Genomic DNA, 23,780 nt, shown 5'->3' with positions numbered 1-23,780 from the left:
CCATACACCTGAGGCACTTAGTAACATTTTGTATAAATTTTAAGCAAAACCTTTTAGTCTATAATAGAACAAGATGGGAGTAGTATAAATCTTTATAGTTTCACTTGCCTTATTTAGTAGTTGTTGGTTTTGTTGTCTCTGCGACAATTAAAATTCAGATTTAATAGAAAAAACATGCAATTCATTGACCCAAGAGCTTAGGAGGTTTGTTTGCAAATATCCTGCCATTAAAGGATGTGCTGTGTGAGCAGTCTTCCAAGCCATCATTGAGATATGTGATTTATTTATTTATTTTATTTTCTCAAGTATAATTTTATAAAAATGGTTTACTCCATTGTTCTTGAACTAACTTGCCTTGTATCTTTGTAATTTTAAATGCCCACAAATATATGAAAAGAAAATTAATTCAATTTCTGTGCAATTAATGGAATCATCAAGGATAGTAGGTGATTTGATTTGCTCGGCATTTATTTTTTCCTATGTCAAAAGTGGGCTATGAGTTTTTCATTAAGAAAAGTTAATCATCTTCTGTGTTGGAAAAAATTTATTTAATGTGTCTCTAAACTGATTACCGTGCAACCTGGAAAATTCGCATTTCATAGATTCGATAAATGAACAGACAAAACCTGTGAATATTAAGTATTTCAAAGCTGTTGTTTTAGAATGTGTGGTAGATTTTAGAAGTATGTGGATATTCTTTCTAAACACAACTGTATGGACACCTACATATTTTTAAACTGTTGATTAATCTTATGCTTGTAAGTACTTGAATTACAGTCAGACTAGTATTGCCATATCTTAATGTGTTTTGTCACAAACTTTTCCCCTTTCTCCTCCTTTTTCCTGTATTCATAAGTTCCTTTCTCTAAATTGATGAAATTGTAGTTACTAAAACTGTAAACAAATAGTTTCCTTCCATATATACTACAAGATTTTACTCCTCTTAGTTTCCCATTAATAAGTTGCCCTGTCTTTCAATCACATTAGACTATATAAGCAATCAGGTTACAAACAAAGATATGTAATTTTTAAATTGTGGAGATTTGAGAAAGAGATTTGGCTTTTTCAGCTACAGATTATAATATTTAAAGTGTCATTTTGGATATTGAATAATTGTGCTTTTTGAAAAGTAGTTATTTTAATACCTGTAAAATAGTCCTGTGACAACAAGCTCTGCTAAAAAAGTGAAATTTCTGACAGTTGTCTTATAGCATAAGAAGATTTGCTTTATTTAAGACAAAAGCTAATCACATTGTTAAATGCTTTTACCATGTTCTGAATATAATCAAGATCAATCCAAATTTCTGTGTCACAATTATTCTCAGATTTGCAGCTGACGTGAATTTTCCACATGCCTGTCTTCTGTGAGATTTGTTGTTGATATACTATAAATACAAACCTTGGTGCATTTTTGTTCTTTATGAAGTATTTGTTTCCATTCGCTAGCTCATAAAGAATAGCTTCATAAACTGTGCTGCCACTTTCTCAATTTCTTATTTATTCATTTTTAAGCACTACAGCAGTTAATTAAATTTGCCCAAAAAATCATGTGTAGTTAAAAGCTGGGTTTGATTTCCTTTAAATGAATAGTAAATAATTACTGCTAAAGCAGGAAAGATCAGATATTGAGAAGCTGGATAATTGTGAAGCTGCAAAATGTGTTTTTCCTACAGCATTTTTCTTTTCATGTCCTCCTTTATAATTGCATTCCCATCTCCCTATTTATTTCTGTGTTTGCAGAGATTTATTGTTCATGTTTGGCAGTATGCCAGTACTGTGAACCATATTTTGCTTTGCTTTACCCACTCTGTATCCCCTAAGTCAAATTTCAATGGTTGTGTGTCAGGTACTAGCAAATGTGAAGATTTAAAAAAATAATACGAATAATCATAAATGGATCGAATTAATTCACTGTAATATACAGAGCTGAAAATACAGGGATACTCAAAAAATACTTAACTCCTTCATGATCTATGGAACAGTAGAGATTCTCTGTTGACAATGATAATAAAGAAATCTGGTTTAGGGAAAGATTAGAGTCATCATTACCACAACCCTCCTGGTGTCATATTCAGCAGCGATCGATTTTGGAAGGCAGTGAGTGCAGCAGTTAGGAATGTGGAAGAGATGGGAGGAAAATCAGAGGTGCTTGTGGCAAATCAGGGACAGTGAAACATGGGAGAAACCAGTAGCCAGGGGCAAGGGTAAAGAGATTGTATATGGCCTGCTTTCTGACCTTATATTTAAGTTCATTTAACCTTGGTTGAAGGTCCTTTATTCCAGTTTACAACAGGATTACTGTGCCTTTCCTCCTGTCATCTTAATTGTAATAAAATAGCTTCACTATTTGTGATACTTGAGCTTTAGCCCAAAAAGAAGCCTTGTTTCTGAACATAAAGACAACTGCTCCTGTTGGGCTAAAATGGCATGAACTCTTGTGGTTTGGATTTCCTCTTTAAGTGGTTGGGTTTCTTTTTTCTTTCCCTGTTGCTTCTAGAAGACATACTTGAAAGCAACTGGAGTTTCAGAGTTTAGTGTTTGGAAGCGAAGTGTATTAGTTTTTCTTAACTTTGAGTCAATATTTAGTTTAGGGGAAACATGATAAAGCTAGCCCCCAGAAATAATTGAGACGTGCTTACAGACCTTGTACACAGTGGGATGCTGGAGGAACTGGGGTTTTGCAGACAGATCCCAGCCTCCTATGCATGGGGAAGGTAAAAATGAGGGGTAAATGAACAGTTCGATTCCATACTATGAATTTATTAATCCACATTGTGCCAAGCTGATGGCTGGTGGTGGGGAAGGGTATCCCCTTCTTAATGTTAAGTATAGTGTGTGGCCTACTGCCTTAAGCCTGTCCTAGCTGCCTGCACAGTCTGGAACAGGTACTTTTAACAAAAAGCAATATGAGAGTTCTCAGTTTCAGTGTTCCTGATGGTAAATTTGGATCTCTGTTTAAGTGAAGCTATATTTTAATAAAAGTATTCTTTTAAACAATTAAGTGTATTCTTTGGAATGTAAGAATAGAAGTCAAATTCATTTCTAGAAAATCATGATATACTGACATCGATGAAGTTTGACGATAGAAATAGTTTCTTTCACATGACTCAATAATATTCAATTTTTTTTCCTGTATTTTTTTAATACAATGCTTCTTGTACTGTAATTAGAAGTGAATTTAATTTTTAGTCTTGTCCATTCTAGGTACAGAGATCCAGAAATAAGCAGTTGCGTGAGCTGTTTCCAGATGGATTTAGTATTCATCATGCAGGAATGCTGCGGCAAGACAGAAGTTTGGTTGAGAACTTGTTTTCTAATGGACATATCAAAGTCCTAGTTTGTACAGCTACGCTTGCCTGGGGTGTCAATCTTCCTGCTCATGCTGTTGTTATTAAGGTAAGAGCTTCCATTACTCTGCACATGTGTATCTGTCTTAAAAGAAGCCTGTAAAGAAGCATAGATAGCAAGATCTTTATTGTGGGTTTTGGGCCTGGAGGGGAAATGTCTGATTGACTTGAAATGTTATTTATATCTCATTAAACTGATTCTCTCCAGTGGGAGTCTAGTTTGTATAGTAAAGATTTAAATATATCAAAGATTATGAAAGGATTAGTTAAAGTACACTTCTGAAATCATGCTATATTTGCCTAATTTCAGTATTCAGCTCATCAGGATTATATTCATGTGTATTTATGTTAATTTTTATTAACTTTTCCTCAACCAGGGAACACAAATATATGCTGCAAAAAGAGGCTCCTTTGTTGACCTTGGAATTTTAGATGTCATGCAGATATTTGGTCGAGCTGGACGGCCTCAGTTTGACAAATTCGGAGAAGGCATCATTATTACAACTCATGATAAACTCAGTCATTACCTGACTCTTCTTACTCAGCAGAATCCAATTGAAAGCCAATTTCTTGAAAGCCTTGCAGACAACCTAAATGCAGAGGTAACCTTTGATTCATATAGAGAAAGTAGCAAACTTTAAAGGATTAATATTATTTGAAACAAAAGTGCAATATTGTCACACTTAAAATATCTAAAATGGAAATTTTATTATTACTGGTAGCCTGTAGGTGGGTGTGTTTAAGAGGACTACACTGTTACACGTGAAAATGTTGGGGGCCTTTTACAAAAGGTAGTAGGTATTAGAAGTAGTATGGATGGTCAAAATATCATTAAGATAAAACTGTAGAAACACAGCATTTACCTTTTAATCAGAAGTGCTTTATTAGAATTTAGTAAGTAATCTGCATAACTACAAATTAAAATCCACAAAAAACCCCATATGAAAACATATATATGAAGTATATAAAAGAACTTACTTCGCATGGTTGACTGCAATATAGGAAGAATAATGTACGTGGCTTGAATTCTTCTCTTTGTTCTCTTCTACGGTGGTAATCAGAACTGGTTTATTATAAATGGCAAGTTCCTAGTTTGCTTTGGTTCAGGTCTTAAAATGCATTTTCTTTCAAAATGCTGTGGTTGTATTGAAAGTACTGACCTCTGTCATATTAAAATACAACGATTCAAAAGCTATCTATTGCAATAACCAATTAAAAATATGTATATACACACATAGACACTTTTCACAAGGAAACCTCAAAAATTTAAACATGCTTAAATGAAGAAGAGAATGCTGTTTTTCAAAGGCACTCGACTTTTTTTGCAATAAAAGTGAAGGAATTCAGCTAAACTGAAATGTCCAGTGATATCTTAAAACAGATTATCCTTTTGAAAGATGTGAAGTTTATTTGGTCTATTAGGAATAGTCTTGGTTTTTTAAGATGCTTGTTCTGTTTTATATATATATAATTCTTACATATTTCTGTTTATTTTTTACCTTTTCATCACTCTAAAGTTTTTGCATTATTCAATCATAAATACTAATTTTAAAAGGAAATTCTAGAAAGGAGCAACAATTGGTACAGGGACCTTTTAAAATGTTAAGATTCATTCTTTGATTCTTTACAAATGACCCAAGTTTGATCCTTCATGATTTTGGTGGTTTGTTTTTTTTTTTCTTTTAAGGGGGTCTCATAAGTTAGTTCTCATAAGTTAGTTCCTATTAACAGGAAAAATCTCTGCCCACATACAGGCATATATCAGAAGCAGAATAAAGTTTAACTGTATTCCAAGTATTTGGAATGTGGGGGAATGAAAATATTGACCCCTGTCTGCTACTCCTCTTTACCTACAAGGCTCTACATATATACAATACAAGGAGGGAGAGAGAAATGGAACTCCCTCAGAACATGAGACACAAATGTGATGAAAAGGAGCCATTTGCAGTTTTCCCATTCCTCTTTCTACCACAAAGAAGAGAGGAAAAATAAATGGGAAGCATGCTTGCAGTGGGCAGGGGTAGAGCTCTCAACCATTTCATTTTGACACCACCTTTATATTCCTGGAGATAGACATCTGTGAATATTCTCTAAGTGGAACTGGATGGATATTCAGTTCTTTAAAATTGGATAGTAGCAACTTACACATTAGCAGAAATAATTTAAATCCTAAAGTTGGTTGTGAAGGCCAGGATTGCCTGTGGTTATCATTCAGCACCCCAAGAAGTTAGGAGAGAGAGATCTGGTCCAGGAATACTGTGCACCTTTTCACTAGGAAAAAATCCAGCCAGATTTCATAGAAAAGCTTTGTTCTTTTTCTTGCAATACATGAAGTAGGCAAGGAAGAAGGAGTTGGATATTTTTTCCTTCACAGCAAAGGATTTATTTTTCTACTTTTTTTTAATATGAGAAATTTAGTTCTCCCATCTCACAGGCGGCCTTCAGGTCAATGAAGAATTACAAAGACAACGGAATAATAAGCACGTGTTTTGAACTGGGTCAGAGAACATCTCTGTGATTGACATGCTGTGAAAAACAAACAGCATGGTTATATGCTACTGTTTTTTCAGGCTTGGTCTGTATTGCTCCGTCTTTTATAGAAGGTGCATGGACGTGCTAGTGTGCCCACCAGAATTATACCAGGAATCTCAAGTATTCCTTCCACAGAGTTCCAGCAGAAAAGCTAGCTTTTGAGAGGAAGATGCTTTACTGGCATACCCTAAAAAATCATGTTGGTTAGCTTCACAAAAAGTTTCCAAGGAGGTACAACAGCTCTCTGTAACTAGCCGGAACTAGAAATGAATAAGAGAAGAAAACAAAGATAATTTTGGTCAATGCCAGTACAAGAATTAATCACCGTCGTAAGTAAGGTTGCCTGAAATGCAAGATCTGGAACAGTCTGTCTTTCAGCAGTAGTGGAGATGAAAGAAGTCTATTTTTTTTTCTACAGTAAAGATTTTGGAAAAAGTGTGGGTTTTGTATGGAAGATGTGATTGCATATGAGGAAAAGAAGATTTGACCTGATGAACTAGGAGTTCCTGTTCTATTTCTTTCCAGCTGAGAATGCTTGGTTAAGAAAGTATGAGATGTAAGCTATTAATTTTCAATGTGTAATATTCTGCAGAGAGAGAGAGTTTTTAACTGGCAGCGTGTTGTTCCACTGATCTGAGCTGTAGTTCTGAAATGCACAAATTTTCCAGCAAGGCCAGAAAGCAGAGGTGATTATATGCAAGCTTAAAGGAAGGGGGATTTTTGTTCTGGGTTTTGGGGAGTTTTTTTGAGGGTACAAGTGAACTTACATTCATTGAACTTTTTATGCAGAGGAAAAAAAAATTAAAAATCTAGAAGTAATTCTATTTTCAGTATCAAAAAAAAAGACGTTTGGTTGTAGTTACACTTTAGTGGTCTTCTCCCCTTCCTCCTTTTCCACTGCAAATTCTTAGTTTTAAATCCTAGGTATTTATCTCACATGAAGTATTTAGAATGGCTTAACAAAGTATTTATAATGTAGCAAGTGTCTACTTGTATGTTTGCATATATTACTGTGCTAGATAGTAAATATAGTAGGCTTGTGATTCTGACAGCAGTTTTTAAAGGTTGTAACATCTCTTTTTTTTTTTTTTTTTTTTTCCTTTTCCCTGCATTTAATAGTAAGCACTCTACTAGATTAAAAGCTGTTAAAATAAAAATCACTGAAGACTTGGAAAGGTAAATACCATTCTCTAGCACCAGCTATGTCCAAATAGATACTTAATGAAGAGGGAAAAAAAGTATCAAAAAGCAAGACATTCAAGGGAGAAAGGCCTCTGTGAGCTTAGAATAGTAATGTCTACAGTAATTATGAAACACTAAAAATCATCCAAAAGAAAACCAATGAGTTGCAGCAATTTTAGATTTTTACCTAAAAAGAGAAGGATTTGTTTGTCCAGGGAAATATTTATTTCTGCTAAGTAGTTTCTTTTCAAATATGTACACATTACTGAAATTCTTTCCAGAAGTAGAGGAAATCTCAATAGAAATTTAGTGACTTTTAATAGTAATTGAGTATCCAGGTAGTTCTCTGAATAATATTGCTAGTAGACACTGCAAGATAATTTGGTTACATTGAAGGTGTAAAATTAAGATGTTAATCCTCCTGCCCTGTTAAAACAATAGAACTAAAGAAGAAAAAAAATGGAATAGAACAACAATTCCATTTCATAGGTGGTAGTCATCTGAACTTAGCCATCAAAGACATACAGGAAATATGTGACGTACAGTATAACAAAAACTACTTCTAAGTGCAGCACTTCTACTGCAGGATTTGGGTTTTGGAGAAAAGTGCAGAAGACTGACAAAGTAGTTCAGACAGAATTATTTCTTCTCAGATTTTATGTAATGGTAGTGTTATATGAAAAGAACAGCGTACTCATGGCTTTAAATTACTGTAGGTTCTGTGGCTGCAGTATAGTTAGAGCAGCTGAAGATGCAGTCAGAATTTTGTTCACCACTGTGATAAATGGTTGTTAGTAGAAATAGCAATGGAAAATGCTGAAAAGAAATAGAGTAACAAGGGAATGAAACCACCTTTTTTTTTTTTTTTGTCATCTCATATGTGTGATGTTACTTATCCTTCTGTCATGACATGCAGGAAAAATTGGCACCTGCCAGGAAATCAATACTATAAGCAGTTACAAGGAGCTATTGTGTTAGGGTTTTTTGGAACGTAACTTTATAATTTCTTTATAATTGGAGTAGTCTAAACTTCTATATATGCCGATTTGATCTGTTAGTGGAATCCTCTGAGAAAGATACAGGTGTTTTAGAGAATGTTCTGTTTAACTGAAGGCTAGGCTGCAGCATTCTGAAAAAAAAAATAGATTTTAAACACATGCCATTGTATTGATCAGTCAATAGTCTTAGGAAGCACATTCAGTTTTGGTCATCCTTTATAAATGTTGTCCCTTTGGCAGTAACAATATCATGATATGGAGACAAAATATATGTCTATTGACTGATTTGTTACAGAAATCTAGACAGTATGCTGATGACCCCTGTCATCTCTGCCGTAATAGAACCTGTTGTTAGAACCAGCAAATCTGTACTGATATATAATAAAATGACATATTTTAGGAGCCAGAGTCTGCTTTTATTACAAGTCATTCAGGAAATCCAAATGCTTATACTGTAGTTGTAAAGAGTAACCAAATAAAAGGCCAGAAGCACAGCTGAATTGTTCAAATTCTTCATTTATTATAGACAGATCAGTAGTTGAAAGAAGAATTAGTAAAATTAAGGCAGCAGCTGGAAATATGGGAAGACTCCATGTTTCCACAAGAAGATGAAGTGGCTTTTTTCTAGACCAGGGCTCTTAGCAGAAATAGGTAGGTGTTAAGAATGAGGCAATGATTCAGATATTTGGGGTAATACAATATGTAATCCTAGCCACACAATCCAGAGCCTTGAATTTGTATCTAGGCTTATGTGGTACAGGAGAGAAAATTTGGGTAATGATGCAAAAAAATTAGAGTATTTTTAATTCCCATTTCAAAATTAATTTTCTAGAAGCAGCAAATTTTCAGAGAGAATGGGCAAAGGAAAAGATCGGCTTCTATGAAAGGAACACATTAGTTTACCTGCACACCGCAGGCAAGAACAAAGACGAATGGGAGATCATATGACAAGAGTTTTATGAAGTAATGAGTGACATGGCAAAAGATTGTATTTCTCCTGGGACAAGAACCAGGAAATATTGGCTGAGATGAGTCAGTGGCAGGTTCAGAAAACACAAAAGGTGCCAGCTGTGTGGTTAGACTATGGAACTCTTTGCTGCAGCAAGTTGATCTGAGTAGTAGGGTAGTTCAAAAACTGTACAAAAATAATGGAATAAAAATCCATTCAAAGATATCAAATGCAAATTCAGTACCTTTAACTAAAGATGTTGAGATGCAGTAGTGTCATGGCTTAACCCCAGCCAGCAATTAAGCACCACACAGCCACTCACTCGCTCCCCCCCATGGTGGGATGAGGGAGAGAATTGAAAGGGTAAAAGTGAGAAAACTCATGGGTTGAGATAAAGACAGTTTAATCGGTAAAGCAAAAGCCGCGCATGCAAGCAAAGCAAACCAAGGAATTCATTCCTCACTTCCCATGGGCAGGCAGGTGTTCAGCCATCTCCAGGAAAGCAGGGCTTCATCACGTGTATTGGTTACTTGGGAAGACAAACACCATAACTCTGAACATCCCCCCTTCCTTCTTCTTCCCCCAGCTTTATATGCTGAGCATGATGTCATATGGTATGGAATATCCCTTTGGTCAGTTGGAGTCATTGTCCCCTCCCAGCTTCTTGTGCACCCCCAGCCTACTCGCTGGCAGGACAGTAGGAGAACCTGAAAAATCCTTGACCTAGTGTAAGCACTGCTTAGCAACAACTAAAACATCAGTGTGTTACCAACATTATTTCATACTAAATCCAAAACACAGCACTATACTAGCTGCTATGAGGAAAATTCATAGAATCATAGAATCATAGAATGGTTTGGGTTGGAAGGAACCTCAAAGACCATCTAGTTCCAACCCCCTGCCATGGGTAGGTACACCCTGCACTAGACCAGGTTGCCCAAAGCCTCATCCAACCTGGCCTTAAACAGTTCCAGGGATGAGGCCTAATTAATTAACTCTGTCCCAGCCTAAACCAGGACAAATAGTTTAAGAATTTGGGAGAAATTTATGTGTACTTGCTTCTCATTGCCATCTTCTGCTCTTCAGCATTTGCCACTATCTAATCTCAGAGACAGCATGCTGGCCTTGATGTCCCAGTGCATTTGTTCTTAGGAAAGCTACAAAGCGGGAAAAGCTGAAATACACCCCAACTTCATTGAGTTGACACCAAAATTAAGACTTTGAACATGTATTTCAGCACCTCTATCCACTGAGAATTCTCTCCTGAAGATTTGTTCTGAGGTTTGGTTTGGGTTTTTTTTGCTTCTAAAAATGAGCAGAAGAAGAGTAAATGGTCAATGATGATCAACATAGGCATGGAGATGCCCTTTTCCTTTTCTGCAGAAGTTGTGCCACAATGCATAATGGAATGTAAAAGGGAATAAAATAAACAGCTGGTTAGGGTGCTTAGTCAAGACAAGCAAGTCCTGGGTCAGTTGACCAGCTGGCAAACAGAAAATACCTGTGGCTGTATTTTCTGGAAATACAGGAAGAAAGATAAGATGCAGGGGATGTGGTTTAATTAGACCATAAACTTTAACTTATCTGGGAACTATCATCAATAGCTCATACAATGCAGGTCACCATTCCTTCCTTAATTGTTTCCACCTGATAGAGCCCTCCCTGACATCCACAGCTGGACCCCAGCTTGTTGCTGGGATGACTCCTTCCAGAGAGCTCTGAAACTGAGAGGATTTGCAGTGCCAGACAGTAGGTATACCCTCCTCAGGGGGTCTGCCTTTCCTTGCATTTACTTATAATTTTGTTGTGAAGCCAGGAATGTAAAAGATGGTGACTTGTTTAGTTTGAACAAACTTCTTAACTGATTTTTTGCCTTGAAAGAGTGGACAACTACTGTGGTTCTCAGAAGAGACACAGAATTCATTCAAAGCCCTTCTGAAAAAATCACTCGGAGAGCTGAGTTGGCTGAATGACTAATCTGGGTATGAGGCAAAGCTGAGTCTTGAGGGAACCCAAGTTTTCTCCATGGATATCCAGAGCCCTGGGGCCTGACCTGACCTGCATGAGACCAACAACCTCATCCATTCTCCCCTCACCTTCTTCTGCTCAGTCCAGGTGGTAGACAAGTTATTTGATGTTGACAGATAATAACAATTCTTATCTACTTCAGCTGTACTTATGGCCCTTTGGTCACGTGTGACTGAAGGAGATTCTGTCCCACTTGGGACAATTCTAGTAGCATTAAGAAATTATTTCAAAAGCCATATAGGAATAAGATCATAATCACTTCAGATGCTGAAATGGTAATTCGAAATACACTGGTTTTCAAAGCAAGCAGAAAATTGCTTATTAGGTTGTTAGAAAGATTCCTTGCTCTCTTACCTTAGCAACAAATATTTGATTCATATATAGAAATTTTTCATCCATGTAATCTGACTTAATTATACAAATATCATACCAATTAAATATTCTTATGTAAAAAAACACTGGAAAAATTAGTACTTTTTTTTTCTCTTTTATTTTAATAAAGTATCACCTTGTCTGTTTATTGATTTAGGTATACTACATATCCTAGGTCTTAACAGAGGTCCTCTCCTAACTTTGTAAATAATTTATTGTTTGTCTCAAGTGTTTGAATTAATAACTTCCATCATTCATACTGTTTTAACAAAGGTATACATTTTCAAACAATCCATAAGAACTTTACTTGAACACTAGATGGCAGCAAATATTTAGAAGTTGCCTTTTTTTTTTTTTTTTTTGGTCTCTGCATATTATTCAGTGACTATTCATTAAAGTGGGGGGAGGAAAGAAAGCGCAGTATTAGATTTCAGTACCATACCTGAAACACAATTGTAATTCATAATCTTTTTTTTCCCCTCATTTTTACTTTTAACTTATGAAAATAATTAATTTGTAAGAAATACAATCAGGTATTTGAACAAATGAGGCCAAAAAAAAGTTGGTTTTGCATTTTTTTATTTTAATTGTCAGACTTCACTGTCCTCGGTAATGAGAATTTTACATTTTCATGATTGTGAAAGTGGTTGTTTGGGGGAAAATGTTACTGTTGGACTATGTTGTTATGCTATTTCAAGTTGTTTACTGAAAGATATTTGAATTGTGGAAAGAAACCAAATGCTGAAATTAACCTGGGTAGCAAACTGAGTTATAATAACCTATGGGCTGTATTAGATGTTTTCCCTGTAGTAGCCTATGAAGATCTGAACGCTTTTGTAGCTACTTCAGTGCATTATGTAGTTGTATACTTTGAAAAACACACTGGGCTTCCCCCAACCTCCTTGTGCTGTTGAAGAACAAAATATCACTTGAAAAATGGGTGAGACAAAGCATGGGGTTACTCCATGCTATTAGTCATTGATATCAACAAGGTTTTGCCAGATTTAAGTTATTTTAACTCAGGGCAGATTTCACTTGCATTATTATTTAGTACTAGATATTTATGTTAGTTCAAAAATAATAACTATGTTATTATTAAGGTCTAGATGCTTAGATCTGAACATGCATATGAAATCACTCACAGTTACATAGGGTTTTTTTAATTTTTGCCAAGTCATATGGAACATTTATATGAAATCCAAACACCAATAAAACAAAAATAACTTTAGAAATGTAGTAATGAATCACAAAAATTTGGTAGGAGAGACTTTTGCTTGTTTTAATCAACTAGCAACAATGAAGAAATTTTTGTTCATGGGACATGCAGGAAACAGTAAATTCTCCTGGTAAAATCAGGTTAACGGAATAAGCAGTAAAATGCTTCTCACGAATGTAACCAATACAAAATAGAGCTGAAGTTATCAAGTAAAAATGTGTGTGTGGTAAATAATTTGGTGGTAAAACAAGTGAATTAGCAAAAAAAAGTCACCTAGCAAAAAAACTGTTTTGGCCTGGGAAAATATACATATATATATATATATATGTGCGCATATTACCTGTTCAATTTTGTTATGTTTTGATATAACAAAAATGTAGCAGGTACCTGTATGTTTGACTTGCCAGATACAAAAGGAGAAAACTCTTTGCAAAAACTGTGTGTAAAGAGATGAAGAAAACCCTAAAGATTGTCAGTATCATTTGCTTTAGGACTTCAACCAGAAAGTGCTTTTACATTGGTATGAAAAGTTAATCTTTTAAATGCAGATTTTATTTTTTTTTAAGGCACTCTTCTTTAAATTACCCTGAGCATATTCACTAAACAATTATGTTGTTTTGTTTATCTTTTTTTAGAATAAGCTTGCTCAGTATCATCTTTTAATTATAAAAATTCTAAGTGGTATAGGAAAGATCATATGGGTGACTGTATCTGTCTTATTTCACAGAATATTCCATGTTATTAGATGTTCATAAGAGGAAGACATGTAAATGGTTCAAGTTTTTGTCCTATGATTATTTTAAAATAGTTTAAGTTGGAAACGTACTGACGCTTTCTTTAATCTAGTGCTAACACTCTGAATTCTGTATGTTTTCAGCCAAATACCTATGTTCAGCTGTAACATATACATTTAATTTTGTCTCTTTTTGCTGATTTCCAGATTGCCCTTGGAACAGTAACTAATGTGGAAGAAGCAGTAAAGTGGATAAGTTACACTTACCTTTATGTACGGATGAGAGCAAATCCATTAGTATATGGCATCAGTCACAAAGCTTATCAGGTATAAAATGCATTTAAAAAAAAATAATAATCTGTAACCTGTTCTGAGTCTCTAATCCTTCCCTGATGTGAGGATAAATATTTGCTATTTCTACTTACCTGACATCAGCAATTCTTTTAAAGTGCTTAGAAAAAAGAAGATATTTTCTGTAGCGGAGTATTTTTAACACTAAATTAAGAGGTCCCTTCTGTTCACATAAAAATACATTTTAACTGGCCAAGATATGTTCCAAAGGACAACATTCATTCTCATCAGCCAGTTACTGTAACTTTGCCTATTGTCAGTATTTCAGTATTGTAGGCTAGATAGAAATGATAAAAGAAAGCATTCTTGAGTTGCTTGCTTCCCCCCACCGTCAGCTTTTGTTTTAGAATGTTTCATCCAATGACATCTCATATATTATAAAATTATATTTTTATTTGGGTTATTTTTTTCTTTCTTGTGATTGAGTAATTATAAGATTTTTTACTCTTTTTTGTTTGTTTTTTAATTAAAAATGTTCCATTCAGTGATATAAATCAGAGTTGCAGTTACATAAGGTTTTTTCCAAGTTTTTTTTAATTATCTGTAATTTTTAGGAAGTTTGTTTACTAAATATTTCTTTCTAAATATTGTTACTTTTTTCAGTACAGCTGTTTATAAACATGTAATGTTAACATAGTTTGGACAGGGGTAATTGAGTCTAATGCAGGTGAAACTCTCACAAGTATATGGTAACTGCAGTTTATTTTACATGTCCTGAATCTGTTTTGTTAGATTAAAAGAAATGCAACTGTGGTGGTAATAACTGGTGAAAAAAGTAATAAAACACTAACTAGAAATAGTTTTTTATAAATTTAAAAAATAATGACCAAGAGTTGCTCCCCCTCCCCCTGCTTTTGCGTTTTGATTCAGCTGCTGAGAAAGTGGAGATTGCCAGCACTTGTCTTTTCCTGCCACTAACCTCCTTTCTACCCCTTCTGATCTGATGTGCTAATAATAGACGTTCCTATTTTTGTGTTAAGGCAGTAACAAATTATATCAATTTGAAGTGTTATCCATTCATGTAAGAGCAAACCCAATGCCAATCCCCGTATTTTCTACCAGTTTTAAACTTCAGAGCTAATGTGTTATAGACAGTATGTGGATGGTATAGTGCCAGACATGGGCATAACCACAGATTTACTCACTTAGGCCGTTCTATTCCTTCTGTTCCGGTTATAGGTATCCAATTTTCATAATCGGTATCTTATTCTTAGTAATGTTGCAGCGTGCCAATTTCTATCTTTGTTTTGGCTGACAGCCAGCGTTACCCATTCATAATCCATATATCTGCATAACCATCGTGGGTCACACTCTTCCCAGCTGTTCGGTGGGGCTGAGAAGTTGCAAACTCGTTCTCCTTTCCACAGGCACACACCACGTCCAGGAATTACTTTAGGGCACAAAAGATCCAGACTGTCCACACAAAAGGAGTGTATTGTACTGCACAGGGAGACGGGGCAAGCATGCACCTGCCATGCACCAACACAATCTGCACCCCACATGTTGCCTCTGGGGTACTACTGTTCCCCACCTAGCCCGTTTCTGGGCGGTGCCCAGGAGTAGGCTACTCCAGGCCCACTGCTTTGATCTGGGACTTCTCAAGTTTTTTGCCTGCAGTGCCAATAATGCCTTTTACTGAGTTGGGAAAATGGCCAAAATTCGTGATGAGTAGCAAGAAGCAAAAGTGGAAGGAAAAAGTAGAGCAACTGTGAGTGTCATATTACTGAAGCCTGTGGTATGAATTATAGGCGTTTTCTCATCCTTTTAGGGTTCCAGAGGAAAGGTGGCTGTTTGTTGGGTTTTTTTAAGGTAACCCCTTTGTTTTCTCCTCTTTTTGGTTCCAGTCTTTGGTGTTCCCACAGTTAAGCAAAGCTTTTTATCCCATAAGCCGTATGTTTATGTTTAGAACATCTGTAAAAGTTAGAGGAGCTTGTCCCCAACACTTCTTTGTTAGCTAGAGAAAACAATGTGAATAATAATGTACTTTATCATGCATTCTTAACTTTCCATATGTATACTCCAGACCTGCTCGGTTTCTTGTTGTGGACATGCCAAAGCTTGTTTTTTAAGAGTATGGCTTAAAGCTGTTCTAGGCTGGATCTTTTACTCTGTGGGATTTCTCATTATGCAAGTTCAACAAGAAGGGTGCTAACCATGGATTCTCTAGACTGGAATATTGTTTCACAGCCTTTTAAAGTTAGTGACCTTTCCTTTAAAGTTAAAACCTTTGTATTTGTAAAAAATGTTAGTCTACTGTTACAGCTTTAGGTTTTTTGTATGTAAGGCAAAAGATTGGCAGGTAATTAAGGCTGCCAAAGGAGTAGGAAAGTGTTTTGATTTTTTTTTATTTTTTATTTTTTCCCTCCTCTTTAGTTTTAAGACATGTTAAACATCTGGCATCCTGATCACTTTTTTTTTTTTGACCACCTCTGCTCTGAAATCTGACCTCAATGCATGACTTACTACTGAGAAAAGCACTCTAGACCTTTGTCATCTTAGCTTTTGACTTGAAACTAAGGCAAGCCATAACTAAGGAGAAACAGCTTCAGAGTAAGTGGCAAGGCAAGGAATATTAGGAACTAGTCTTGCAGCTGCTTTGTGAAGATGGCTATGTTCGTCTGCAGCTTCACTGAGCTCAAGATGAGGTATAGCGATTCTTAAAGTCTGTTCTTTTTTTGCAGTCTTGGTCATACACCTCGGTGCAGATTTACCAGGAGGGCTGGTATGACTTACTCTGTAGGAAATCTGTACTATACAAGCCCTGAAATAAGAACACTGCCTGTGGGCTAGAACACAGGTTCAGTCTTTTCAAATTTGGTAACTAATGGTTGCTTGTGTAATTAGAGCCGTATCTCAGGTGCACATATACCAGAGGGTTAACATGACTACGAATCCCTTTTCACCCATCCCTGTCAGCCTGGGTATCCCAGGTGAATGATGTGGAAACACACAATTATACAGCAGTGCCACTCGGATGGGAGTTTTGCCCAGTCTTGTATGTACTAATGAGATGATGTACATTATTACTCGGTCAAAACGTCCAAGTTCCTGAACTTCGATATGAATAGAAGTGGTATTGGGCACAGCAACTCCTTGTGTGCTTTTAATGTGAATGTTTATACAGTACGTCTATAACTCAATAATTAGAATATCCCAGCTGACATACCCAAAGCTTTTGAGGATGTTAGAGGTTTTTTGCTAGTAAACATTTCAGCCATCCAATTTGAATCTTATTCTATTGGGGATGCAGTTAAAGCCCTCCTCGTGTCAGATACCCAGGTAAGGCATATCTTCAGCCATTTTCGTAAATAGGAGATACCATAAGATAGCGTGTTTTTGTGAAGTGGTACAGTAATGATCATTTCATGAAGAATATGTTATCACCAAAACTTCTTTCAAAAACTTCAGTGCAAATTTATTTCATAATCATGCTACTGTTTCATAAGTAATATTAGTCCATATTGTATTGATAGTCTCAAAGCATTGTAAAAGAAATATTATTCTGATTATTTTGTCCTGTACAGACAGTTCTGGTGAATAATGTCAATGTAACTGTTATTAGTGAGATCTCAGGGAAATCTCGACCTAAGTGTACCTTCCTTTTATTTGATTTCTGGCTTTCTGTGACTGGGTTATCTCAATAAAATTATTAATTTAGCACTTATTATTTTATACAAATAAATGTGTGCTTTTCATATCTAGATGGATCCAGGTCTAGAAAAGCACAGAGAACAATTGGTAATTGAAGTTGGCAGAAAACTGGACAAAGCCCGCATGATTCGCTTTGAAGAACGAACTGGCTTTTTTTCTTCGACAGATTTAGGCAGAACTGCCAGCCACTACTATATTAAATACAATACTATAGAGGTAAAATGTGATGTTCTATTTCTGGGTTTTTTTCTTTCTTTTTGAACCTATACCTAAAATAGTTGTAAGATATTACAGAATATGTAGCTGATTTGTTCAATATATTTTCAAATCATATTTATCAAAATGGGGAGAGAGGAAATAGAGAGGAAAAAGAAAGAAACTAAGTATAAAGCAATACTGGAAAATTAGACTTGGTGTGAAGTGAGATTTGAAATTTCTATAGTCTCTGCCTTCTTTTAGGTGGATTATAAGAAACATTTTGGTATTTTGGTACATGATAGCACGTTCAAGTATAGAGTCTGATAACAGAAAAGTTTTTCTGCGTGAAAATCCTATCAGGTTGCCAAACTTAAACAACTTTTGGCAGATTGTGTTGTAAACATGTAAGGAAGATGCATTTGTACAAAACTTTGTAGTGTTGGAAGCTTGATTTGATGTACATATTCTTCTTAAAGCCTTTCTTTTGTAGGAAATAAGTCTTTCTTGAATAAAAGCTGAAGACTCGGTATTAATAATTTTTAACTGTTTACTGTCACTATGTAAAATTATTCTCATGGTTTTACTCACTCAAATATGTGCTAGGCTACTTTTGAAATGGCTGTAGCTTGCACATCTCTTGATTTTGGGGTGCCCAAGTTTCAAGGGACTGTTTTTCTGAAAGTGCAGAGAAGTCATTCTGGAAATTGTTCCTGTTGAAATTACATCACTCTGGTCTTCTAATAACTGTCTTTTTAATCTTACATGCCTCTTAAAATCTTGGTTAATATTTCTTTCTTTTGTGCTGTAGGTATATTTTTATTTTCAATGTTAAATCAATTAATTCTATTTTTAATAGACTTTCAATGAATTGTTTGATGCTCATAAAACAGAAGGCGATATTCTTGCCATAGTATCAAAAGCTGAAGAATTCGAACAGATAAAGGTAAAGTTGTATCCTTTCATACAAAGAATATGTCTTAGAACTAGACACTTCTGTAGTACTCACTCCATAAATAGTGTCTACAGACCTAAGCTTTGTTAAATATTAAACCATTATAAAATGTTTTCTAAGTAGGCATAATTGCCAAGAACTATATATGATCTCACTCAAATTTATATGTAGTTCAGCTTGAACTACAGTGCACGTTTAATAACTAGTTATGGATCTTTGGGAATTCCTTTTAAATGCTTTTAAGAACTGTTCAGCTCCTCAATTATTAACAGGTGAAGATAAGTGTCCATTGGAATGGCGCACCCAAGGATGAGATAGTTTTTCTGTTTGAAGTTTAAACCATTATTAGATATCTCCCCGAACAATTTCCTTTATCAGAAATGAGGCAGGACTCACTGAAGTTAACTCTGTGATATACTTCATGCAGGGAACAATATCAGATTAGTGGAATGATAAAGTCTGATAAATTATTTTCAAATTTGAAATCTAGAAAGCTATTGTAACAGATTTTGGTGTGCAGGCTAGAAGATTACTGTACTATCGTACTCAGTTCAATTCCAACCCCCCTTTTTGCCTCCTGTGTGGGTAGGACACAAGACAATGCACTGCAAGCTGGCATGAGCTTGTTTGCCCGTGCTTCCATCTCATAGAGGTACGAGCCAGGCTCCACAGGGTTTATTAGCTTGGGCTCATTGCCATTTTACCACAATTACACAACTTTCAGATCAGAATTGGCTCTCATTCACCTGGCTCTGTGAGCTGGCAGTGTGAATCCCTCACCATCTACATATTTACATATTTGCACACATTGTCTGAGTATTACCATCTCTTTATCTAATGGAGAAATTCTATTTTGCTGTAATCTCTTCTATTATAGAAGATAATAGGCAGTGAGGTTTCACAGTGATACATGCAACATTTTCCAAGCTAGAAGGGTTTTTTTATGATAGTGATATTGCTTTGCTAGGTCTAAATTTAGCGTAATTGAATATTTAAAAGGAAAGCATATGGAAAATATGATGTGATATGTTTCTATATTTGTAATAAAGTTAGTAGTGATGCTTCTTGACTAAAGCATAGTTTTTCTAGTTTGCTTTCTCAGATTTGCATGGTATGGCATCAGTGCAACATCATTTCCAGTTTTTTGTGATTTGTTTGCTGTTCAGCTCTGAATGTTAAAACAAGTAACTAGATTTCACAAGAATAACTAAAGATTTACCCCTCTTGTGTGATACAATTTGTGACTTTTGTTACTATGAATCATGTCTCCGTAATGCCTTTAAAAATTCTGTATTTTGAGATAGGTAAGTCACCAGTAGCTGAAATACAGATCTGGATTTGACCTGTACTGTGCTATGCAAGAGCAGAAAAAATTATCAAAAATGCTGCTGTAAGCAGAGCATAATATTCCCATGACACTGGAGTCATCTGTGATGGTTGTGTCCTTCATCTTTTTCCTTCCTGTAGGACCAGTGGCTGGATAGTTGGGGATCTTAACCCAATTGTCTTAGGGTCTTTTATATGTCAGGTAGTCAGGTCCAAATGAAAATTACTTTCAGCTGGTTCCCTGCAGGGACCAAACATTTACCCTCTTTAAATAAGTTTTACACTAACAGACTATCAGTAAATCAAAGAATATGTAGATTTATGCTGGTTTTGCCATGTAAGGGTCATCAGTTAGAATGTGAAATGTTATGCATTATTCAAACCATAGATATGAATATTTCTTTACTCATATTAAGACTTAATCTTATTAACAGTGAAAATTTTAATATCATGAATCATAGTACTTCACAGTTTTGAGTTAAAAATGTATTATGCCACATGCAAACTATGTAACTATAATGAATACATTTAATGTTAATTCAAGATTGCCCTAATCCAGATGGACAGAGGTTTTACTCTGGTCAAATAAAAAATGAAATCTCATCAGATGAAGGATGGTAGGGTCAGAAGATTCAATTTTTGTGGCATATCAAATTTTTGTATGTCAATGGCAACCTTAATAGATGGTGATGAATAATAAAATGTAATTGTGTCACTATTAAGATAGTTTCAATTATGATCTATTAGCTACATTGTGGAAGATGATGGTTTGCTGCTTTTTTCTTCTTTTTTTTTTTTTCCTTAAAACTAGAGACTCCATTTAAAAAATACATAACTATGTTACAAGGAAAATTGGATTTCAGTGTAAAAATTTTTATCAAATTGCTCCAGCCTCTTCATAATGTGTAATTGTGTTTTAGGTAAGAGAAGAAGAAATAGAAGAGCTGGATACCTTACTGAATGATTTCTGTGAACTTCCTGCTCCAGGAGGTGTGGAAAACAATTATGGAAAAATAAATATCCTCCTTCAAACATATATTAGCAGAGGGGAGATGGACAGTTTCTCCCTTATTTCAGATTCTGCGTATGTTGCACAGGTAAAACTAGTATTTTTTACATATATATTGCTGTCTTCCACTGTTTTCATTCTCCCAAATGTTTACAATTATATAAGTAGGCCTTGATCTGCAAACATTTTTGTACATTTTTATGCAAATTGATTTGAAAATCAGATCCTTATGTGTGTGCGCATGTGTGGTATAATATTTGAGTAGAAAAGATTTGCAAAAGCCTACCTTGGGAGACTATTGCATTTTTTGTTAATTATGAATATCCTTTTTGTTCATATTACCCCTGTAGATCTTCTTATATTTAGTAGTTCTAATTGTGGTTGTACAGAAATGTTATGCTTAACTTACTGGATTTTCTTCTAAATCTGGAAAACTGTTGCAATCTATTTTTATGTTTGGTGTACTTTTGTACTTTGTTCCGCAAAACATAATTCGTGTTTTATTCACATTCCTTGGTTTACACAAGATAGATGTGGTATTACAATTTTATTGCTAGACATAATCATGTAAATTTACATATCAGTCTACATATTTGTTTGTCGGCTTAATTTGACACCTGAACGGTTGATAGTTATACAGCACGTTTAGTTATTACACAGAATAGTAAGAAAACTGCAAGTCTGTGACACAGAACTGCCTGCTTACACAACTAGAGCCCATCTTAGAAAGGGGTGTTGCTTCAAAATTTAGAATTCTGGATCCCAAAGAACTCAAAGTGACAAAATACTTTTAGACAATCCCAGATGTGCAACAATAATGAATGTATAAAATAGATAAGAAAGTTTTACCTTTTAGCCCGTCCTATGTCTTTCTTCTTTTTTAATTTTTTTTTTTTTTAAATAGTGCGCAACATGTAGCATTAAATCATTTTTGTCTCATCCTTACAAAACTGTTTGGGAAAGAATTGATTTACTGTAAAAATGTATTTAGTTGGTGCTAAAGATGAGAGTTAAATGTTCAAAAGTATACATATTCTTCAGCAAGATTTTCATACTGTCATTACCTTCTTCAGAAGTGTTTACATTTCATAGCACGTATGGGTATAAATGAGAAAATTCTGAAATCATTACACACATCATAAAAATCGTGGTACTTGCACAGCAAGATCATTTTCAGTATGATTCTTTTAATCTTTCAAGACAATTGCTTTTATTTGTCTGTCTCAATTATAGCATTTTTTGTGAGGCAACATGGTCGTCTTCTCAGATCTTCATAAATTGTACATGTGGAACCAGTGCTACAAATTGTGATTTATTTTTTTTTTAATTGGATAGTGATTATTAAGAAAATCATTCAGCCTTTCTAAGTAAAAGAAATGGGCTTCTTTATTAACATATGCTTCCTATCATGACCAAATAATTTTCTATTTTTTATTCCTGTTGGCATTGCAGAGCCAGTAGAGAATGATTGTGTTTTATTCAATGAATCAAGAACAGAATTGCTAATCCAGGCATAGTACTGCTAGACAAAAAAAAAAAAAAGAGGGGAAAAAAAAACCCACAACTTCATAATACAGTTTGATAAGTCTATGTAAAGAATTTCGTAACTTACTTATGTTTTCAGGATAAGACTGACCTCATTCAAGCTTATGTTAATAATGAATTTTCCAAGTCCAAAGCAGATTTATACAGTTTGGTTATACAATAGTCTCAGAAGATAGTAACGTATTTAAAAACCATCAGTACTGTTAAAGTTCTGTGCAAATGTTGTGAAATTCAGTGTGAAATGAGATGCTATTATGGAAGCACAACTGAAGTGAAAAATTAAAACTTGAATTTCCGTATAAACTGAGTTTTCAGGTGTATATTACCTGGGGGGAGAAGGAGGAAGGTATTAAGTACAGTAAGTGAATTTGTTTCAGAAGAGATTGAGAGACAATAAATTTAGAACTCCCTAATATTAGAATAACCATGATCAAAATTCTATGGCAGACCTGACACTACAACTTGAATTAATTGCACATGTTTATTTTCATAATTTCTGAAGGTAATCATGAGGTAGTTCTGCCACTAGACAGTGATGGAAAAAATAAAGTTTTCAAGAATATTTGAAATAAGTTTGAAAAGAAAAATCTATTGTCATGGTTTGTCAAAGATGAGTCTATGGGATCCTTTTCATTTTACAAAGAATACTTGTGAGAATTACAACATTTTTCCTTTTTTTTTCCATTCTCCAGAATGCAGCTCGTATTGTTCGAGCTCTTTTCGAGATTGCCCTTAGGAAACGTTGGCCTGCAATGACATATCGACTACTGAATCTCAGCAAAGTCATTGACAAGCGGCTGTGGGGCTGGGTTAGCCCTTTGAGACAGTTCTCAGTGTTACCACCATCAGTCCTCTCAAAGTTGGAAGAGAAGAATCTCACTGTAGACAAGATGAAGGATATGAGAAAAGATGAAATAGGTGAGAAATCAGCAATGCTGCTCTTCTTAAACTGTTAGTAATCAATGAGCAAGTTAGGATTAAATCGGAGCCATTCATTCATATACTCAATCTGGTCTGGAAGCCGTGTAAACACATTAATATGATATTGTGGTCTGTTCAATAAAGAAGGTTTATTCAATCTCCACAGCTTGTAATATGGCACAGCTTTGCGGGTAAAGCTAGCCCATGTCCTGCCAACCCCAGAACACATGTGGAATGGAGATGTATGTTGATACGTATTTACATAGATGTGTGTATATGTACATATATACAATTTATGTTGACCTGTGCTTCCCTTCTTGCTCACATTGCATAATACACTACTGTAAAAGACACCTATTTACTTTTGCCAGTTGGCAAAATATGGCCTTTTTTTATTGAAATACAATTAACATGAAAAAGAATAAAAGCGGACTATTATGTCCTGGTATACTATCAGTAAATGGCCTGCT

At 35.0% G+C, this 23,780-nt stretch overlaps 1 protein-coding gene across 2 annotated transcripts in view; it reads left to right on the top strand.

Annotated features, from left to right (window-relative positions):
* The window catches only part of ASCC3 (activating signal cointegrator 1 complex subunit 3), a 283,293-nt gene that overhangs the window by 176,076 nt on the left and 83,437 nt on the right, over positions 1 to 23,780 (top strand). For both annotated transcript variants that reach the window (XM_075747786.1, XM_075747788.1), the window contains exons 15-21: positions 3,205 to 3,396; positions 3,725 to 3,949; positions 13,565 to 13,684; positions 17,411 to 17,575; positions 18,414 to 18,500; positions 20,756 to 20,932; positions 23,082 to 23,307. In XM_075747786.1, coding sequence (XP_075603901.1) covers positions 3,205 to 3,396; positions 3,725 to 3,949; positions 13,565 to 13,684; positions 17,411 to 17,575; positions 18,414 to 18,500; positions 20,756 to 20,932; positions 23,082 to 23,307 — 1,192 coding nt within the window. The remainder of the gene's footprint in view (positions 1 to 3,204; positions 3,397 to 3,724; positions 3,950 to 13,564; positions 13,685 to 17,410; positions 17,576 to 18,413; positions 18,501 to 20,755; positions 20,933 to 23,081; positions 23,308 to 23,780) is intronic.

This window comes from Balearica regulorum, chromosome 3 (genome assembly GCF_011004875.1).
Source record: "Balearica regulorum gibbericeps isolate bBalReg1 chromosome 3, bBalReg1.pri, whole genome shotgun sequence".
Taxonomy (NCBI): domain Eukaryota; kingdom Metazoa; phylum Chordata; class Aves; order Gruiformes; family Gruidae; genus Balearica; species Balearica regulorum.
Note: the sequence above shows the minus strand (reverse complement) of the source record. Positions and strands in the feature narration are given on the sequence as shown.